Raw genomic sequence first — 7,422 nt, forward strand, 5'->3', positions numbered from 1 at the left:
GTACATGACCACGCCCACTGATTTTTATAAATAGAATTTTCTTTTTCACTTATAAATTATATTTACTCAAAATGTTTTTTTAAATATCTTATTTTCAATAAAACAACAAACTTATTTTTTTAATTTCATCCATGTATACTATAAATAAATATAGTAAAGGTAGAAAGGTTCGCCAGCTGACCTACCAACAGGCCTTATTTTACCTCCCAGATCTTGATATTGTATATAAAATTATAGTAAGCATAATTATTATATATTAATTTGGCGTGCATTAAGCTCATATATTCATGTAAAAAAAACAGTTTTTAAAAAAAAATAATAAGAAAAATAATAAGAAAAAGATAAGGAATTATAATAAAAAGATGATCTAATAACACCTGCATTTCTGCTGACTCTTTAAATATTGCGAATGTGTGTTCTTTTTTAAGGAAAGTTTGAAGTTCAACTTACTACCTTTTCAGCTCAATTCGAACGTAACCGTTTCTTAACCATACAATAATTTCGTTTTTGTAATGTTTAAAAAGACATTTTATTACAATTGATTTATCGTAGCATGGTTAGACTATTGTATTTGTGCAAACCATTGTTTAGTAAAATAATTAACGGTGTCATAAAAATATTTAAATACTATGTTTTAAATGTTAAATGAATTCAATTTACGTTTAAAAAGTATAACTGAAATGGATTTTACTATAAAATCATTAAAATGTTTGCTGTTTTTTTCAGGTATGCTTTGTTGCTGACATCGTGTTCTGTTATTTTCATTTAAAACCTTATTTTAATTTTGATATTCTGTATCTTTTTTATTTCTATTTATCCATTATTCTGTTCTTAAGAGAGAGGGGTGTGATGGGATGGGGTGAGCTGTGGTGGGGTAAGGTGCGGTTGGGTAGGGTAGGGGAGGGAATTGAACGCTTAGATTTTATATGAAAATAAAGTAAGAAAATAACAGTATATGTACAATATTAATAAGAAAGTATAAAGTTAACAAATTAAAAGCGCCTAATCAATGAGAACTTATATCAAATTACATTTTTATGCTCGATTCTACAAAGGCTGTTGACTTTTTTACTTATCTATAAGTTTGTTGTTATCTTATTTTATTGTATTATTAATAATAATTATTTATGAAGATATTTAAAACAAAACGCATTATAATTAAGTCTATTTAGTGTACAAATCGAAGTCCAGATGTTGTGGTGTAACCTAAAAGAAAACAAGTAGACGTAAATATAATCATCAATTTTTGGAAATAAGCGCCCGTAAATTTGTGTTTATACTTTGGACAAAAGATATGTTTTGTCCCATGTTTATAGTGTCTCAAATAGTATTAAACGTTTTGATACAAAAATTGTTACCATTTCAGGATTGGTTTCGTGCATCAATGGTTACAGTTATACAGGTGAAAGGTCAATAAGGTCATCTGTTTTAAGCTCTTTTGCCTACGATCGAATGGCCAGACCAAACGATTCCACTATAGCTAAAATTGGTTATAACCTTCTAGCTATAAACGACGTGGTATGTTTAATAAAATATTGTTGTTTTCCCTTTCCTTCTTTTCAAACATTATTTCCATCGAATATCCAGAAGTAATTATTTCATATCAAATAGCTTTATCGCAAAAAGTCCTAAAATGTGACTGAAGAGATATCCTCTGATGATATATTGTATTAAAAATATTGCTGTTTGTAACGGTGATTTTTATTGGACAATCATGTCGTTAATATTATCTGTATACGTGTCTCCTACTGTTTGTTTCAATCGAATAAAGAACTAAAAAGTCTTGTAGAGTGTTGTGTACGAAAGGCCGATATGGAAATTTCAACTTCATGAATCCCCGATTTCAACTTTATGAATTCACGATTTCATCTCCAGAATTCACGATTTAACCTTCACGAATTCACGACTTCACCTTCGTGAATTTACAATTTCAACTCCATGAATAAACGATTTCAACTTCACGATAGTAAGAATCGTGTATTCCTGAAGTTAAAATCGTGAATTCAGGAAGTTGAGATCGTGAATTTGTGAAGCTGAAATTATAGGTGAATTCGTTAAGTTGAAATCGTACATTCATGAAGTTGAAATCGTGAATTCGTGAAGTTGAAATCGTGAAATTAAAAACGTGAATTCACGAAGTTAAAATTGTGAAGTCACGAAGATGAAATCGGAAATCCATGAAGTTGAAATGACATCACCGGTCTTCGTTACTGTGTGATTGCTACCGTTATAATCATAAAGACTTTTGTAGTTTATATGGACGAGTATCAACGGCAGTTTGCTATGATAACTTCGATCAGACAAGTTTACAAAACCGTTATTTATAAAAAAAAATTCAATTATTGTAGTCAAATGAAAATAATTTATATATAACGGCGTATGTGTTACTACAATGTAACAGCATATTATTAACTTTTTTGTGAACAATAAGTCTGAAACGCAATCTATACATTAAATACTGTATAACTCTGTAAACAAAATGACCGAACGTATCAGATGGGCATCAGACATTCAACCAATGCCTATGTAAAATAAATACTTTTCAAAATTTTAAGACAAATAATTACGCATTTTAGATTTTGAGTTAGTATCGTTTTCATATTCAAAACAAAATAAATGAACGCATGCCTTTACGTATTATTTCCTTGACAAATTTGTACAATTGTATGTAGCAATATCTGAAAAATAAACTTGGGTGGGTTTGTAAACATACAGTATCAATGTATTTATTCATTTTTCGTTTTTATTCATACTTCGTCACGTTTTTCTTTGCTCCTCAGTTGTTTACTTTTTCATGCTCTCATTTTCTAGGACATTGATGAACAATCGTTCTCGTGCACAGGTTGGTTAACTGTTGTAAGTAATTTTTGACACCTAGAGTTAAAGGAAATAAGAAATATTAAAGGCCCTTTATGCCCCAGAAATTCTATCATTTTTATAAATCAAAATCTTTTTATTTTAATATCCTGTTACAGTTTCCAAAAAAGGCCATTTTCCATATAGCTGAACTATCTTTGGCTTCTTTTGTTCTGTTGGAAATAGATATAATAATGAAGCATTGGTATTTTGTAAAGAAGTCAAAATATTACATTGTTTATAGTTTGCTTCTTTTACGACATATTATTGAACATTCAGTGCTACTTTCTTCGGTTAATTATGTCTAATATGCTTTTATCCAAAATAAAAACATTGTTTGACATTTCTTAAAAATACAAATATGAATGAATATGGCATAAGGTGCCCTTATGTTCAATGTTTTACTCTTTCAAGTTCTCAACTGGTGATATCTTATTCAAGTAAATGTTTGATGTCCATGTAATACAAAGCTATATTACATACATAGAATATCAAGAAGTCATAATTGTTATGCTTATTGTGAGAACAATTAACGGCATGACATAAGACAACATTGTATTTGTTTTGTTATTCTAATTTGTATATCTTAATATTCTATGCAATATTAAATTGTACAATTAGGGAATTTTATATATTTGAATGGGTACCATGTTTGAACTGGTACTCGTGTGAATAAACGTGTTTTTCGGATTATTTTCCTTTCATGGCTTTCACCATTGCATGATCATGGATAGGTTATTCTCAGTCCGCACCACTGTCTAATATATTGGATACTACAGTAGTATCATAATGTGTAAAATCAAAAAATAAACGATTTCATACGAAGTAATGATAAAGAATAAACATATATTTTCGATTCGTACAGCTATGGGAAGACGAGAGGTTGGTGTGGAATCCAATTGTTTATGACGACACAGAATATATCCATGCACTTGAAACAGAAATATGGAAACCGGAAATACTTATTAGTAATGAGTAAGTCTTGATTTATGTTTTGTATTAGTTAATCAAGCAATGTCAAACTAGTATAATTGATTAAGGAATTGAATACCGGCAGATATTCATTATGAGTTGTCCTTTAAATATAGGTTCACTTTACTGGTCTGTTTTACATGGATATATGTGCACATTTACTTAGAGTATCCTTATAGGAAATTCCTCGACATTTTAATTGAAGAAATAGAAAAGTAAAGCACATAATAAAATATAGGAAAGAGTACGGTAACGTAGAATTTAGTGTTTATTAGAGTAAAAATGTACACTTGTAAATCTGGAAATAATTTGTCCGTAACAATGTCGGTGTGACAAACTGTTCGTTTGTGTTCAAACTGTTCATAACTCGAAGTACATACCTGACCTGAGTGCATCAGTAGCTAAGTGGTTCAAGTGTCTGGCATTCAACCCAGGAATCTATTGTTCTATCCAAACTACAGTCACGTCAGTTTATATACAGATTTTAAGTTGAAAGTAAAAAAAAATGTATAAAGTTTTATATGAGCTGCAAAAATTATTGCTTGAATTTTGAAAAAAGCGAATGACGCAAAAGGAACCATTGCTATACTGTTAACAACCTTCTAAAAATAGCAATATAATATTTTTTGTTCTGTTTCCGCACAATATTTATGTGTATTAAATAACAGAGGCATTCTATGATAAACTTTTTCGAGAATCGTTCTTAAGAGTATGTCAAAAATATAATGTTGCCGTCAACAGGTTTTATTAAATTATATCATAATATAAAACTACACACCCTTTAACATATGTTCACTTGTATTCAAATTTGTTTTATTTGGTATTTGGAGCTTAACTAATTGGCATTTCATAATATTACATCGAAACAAACTTTGCTAAAGCTAAAATTTAAATATGCCTTTATTTATTATGCGTTCGAACATATTAGTCACAAGGACGTTCGTTCAATTTACACAACTCCAACACGGAAAGTGACGAAATATGGCCATTTCTTCCGAACTCTTGGCAGATAGGTCTTACTTTAAAACACATTGTGTCTAATATGGCAAATTTGATATATTTCAGACATCAAAATGTTGGTCTTGTTAGTGACGATCACTTGATTTACAGAATAAGATATAACGGGAAAGTTGCATGGGAACCAGTACTTTCGACAAAGGTAATATCATAAGACTGTTATATATCATAATATTCAAGCCAGTTTTAGAAGCACACTTTAATGCTACAATTAGTTTTACTTTGTTCGAGATATGCATTACATATAATACTGTAAAGAACACAAATACTTTATTTTCTATATATGAATGATGGCAACAATTTATTTATTTCAAACAATCCCTGAGAGAATACTTATTTTGTATTTTAGGTAAAACAAAACACGTTCCCTGTCGTAACGATAAGAAACGCCAGAAAAATGTTATCACTCGTATAGCATCTGTATCGTTATCCCTGCCTCTGTCGTTAAAATAAGTCAGCCCAAAAAAAAATGGGCCAATCAATATGCTCTTTTTTATTCCCGGTAACTCTAGGATTCCCGGTTAGTGTTGAGCAGGTATCTAATACCTGCACTGTGCATGTTTGTGTATACGATTTAACTCTCACATTTTCAATAAAAAGGTCCCCAAACTATAATACAAATGATAATTGTGATGTAAAGTTTATAATGATCATTTTCGTTTTTTCTAAGCGTGATGAGTTATTTGCCTTGATGATCTGTTACACTATGGAAACGGTGACCTTAATTAATGCAAAAAATAAAATCGGGCATATTATTTTCTGTATGCCATGTAAAGTTGTTAAATTTGTATTTGGCTTAATATATTATTTTCATAATAATTAGAAATTTTGCATAAAAAATGGTTTTCTTAACATCGATAAAGTTATTATGTTATTTGGACTCGAAGCACTAACAAATTTCGTTCGGTACATAACGTTTACTTACTTAAATTGTTTCATAACTGTGTCAAACATTATTTTATCGTCAGGTTGATTGCAGTGTAGATGCGACTTACTTCCCATTCGATAATCAGGAGTGTTCTATAGAGGTTACAAGCTGGGGTCTACCGGACAAGGAAATGAAGCTTGAACTACTTTGGGATGATGTTTTGAAGAATGAGCTAAGGTTAGAGAGAAATGAAGACAAATCTGGTATTTTATGTAACTTTTATGACATCAATCGATAAAATAACTGTTTTGGATATATTATTTCGATTCTAACACGACATCAAGAAATAAATTCTGCCGTACCTGATATTTACCTATATTGCGCCTGATTTGTTACCGTACTTATTTTCAGCGCGTCAATTTTTTAAGTGTTACGTCACGTGCATAATGATTACGTCACATGTCTAAATATAGAATGTCAAACTGTGATTTTATTGCATAATAACACACACTTTCGGTTCTTCTATGTTCAATTGGGAATAATGCGGGTCGTGTTAGAATATGTATAAAATCACTGCATTCGGAACTGCCTCGGCTATTATCTATAATAACCTCGGAAACAATACGGATTGAAAGTAGTTTTACCATAAAAAGAAACAAAGACACTTACGAACTTTCGCTATACGTCTATGCAATATTTCGATAGAGCGGAAGTCAGTGCGCGAGCATGCGCTTTGCCATATCTCGTTCAGTTACCGCTCACGTTTTAAATCAGTTGCTATGAAGCGACACTAAGTGTACATGGCTTTTACAACTAAAATATCAGACAAACACGTTAAAACAATACACATAAACTACACATAGTTGTTTTCCATATTTATAGTTTGCATTTGAAACTGATAGTCAAACAAATATCTCAATATTCTTACCGATTTAATGTATCACTGCGGTATACCGTACCCCGGATATTGCTCGATATTATGAGGACTTTCATCCCATTTCGCGACTTTGAACGGGGAACGAAGGTAAGTTCAGCAACGATATTTTCCAAACTAATGGCTATTTCATTTATCTCAACGGGTTTTATATATCTAGAGGTATTTTTGTAGCTCTAAAAGACGTAAAAGTATTACAGGTATTTGTAAAATTGATTAAACTAGCCCTAAACGATCCGCTGCTCACTAGAAAATACTGACCGCGATACTGTAGAATCGTTAGAAATTATTATATTACCAATATAAAAAAAATTGAATCGAGCAATTTTTTTATTCACAATCCAAGTATGCCTTGTCCAAATTTCAGGCAAAAAGTGTGAAAGTACAAAAAGATACAGGCCAAAAAAGATACAAGAAAGTGTACCGAGTATTGATTTTAAGTGCACAGAGTATTGCAAAATAGCCCAACTTAAGTGTAAAGAGTATTGCAAAACAGAATGAGCACAATAGTATGGAAAATCGATATTTTTGTCTAATTTTCACGTCTGTTTATCGATTCAATTTCATTTTTCTGATAATGTACTGTTTATATGATATTTATTCAAATATTTCAGATTCAACAATGCATTTTCAGTGTTATTACTGTTCTTTTCCTACGGGCAAATACAGAGATTTAACTTCCCATTTGATTTAAAATCACACTATGGATGAAATAAAGTGTGTGCAGGGTCGGAAGCAGGGTAGAACCATCAAAATTGACGATAAAAAACTTTAA

General features: G+C 30.7%; 1 protein-coding gene across 1 annotated transcript; it reads left to right on the forward strand.

The window, feature by feature from the left end:
• Positions 1 to 604: 604 nt before the first annotated feature.
• On the forward strand, positions 605 to 5,950 carry LOC132745711 (neuronal acetylcholine receptor subunit alpha-3-like; the record flags this gene model as incomplete). The annotated part of the gene is given in 6 exon segments (XM_060734675.1): positions 605 to 726; positions 1,367 to 1,518; positions 2,812 to 2,856; positions 3,722 to 3,831; positions 4,894 to 4,987; positions 5,814 to 5,950. Coding segments are annotated over 6 exon segments (626 nt in total), but the record flags the coding sequence as incomplete, so codon positions are not given.
• Positions 5,951 to 7,422: the final 1,472 nt, after the last annotated feature.

The sequence above is a fragment of the Ruditapes philippinarum genome, unplaced genomic scaffold (assembly GCF_026571515.1).
Source record: "Ruditapes philippinarum isolate M1 unplaced genomic scaffold, ASM2657151v2 ctg8833_1_1_1_1, whole genome shotgun sequence".
Lineage (NCBI taxonomy): Eukaryota > Metazoa > Mollusca > Bivalvia > Venerida > Veneridae > Ruditapes > Ruditapes philippinarum.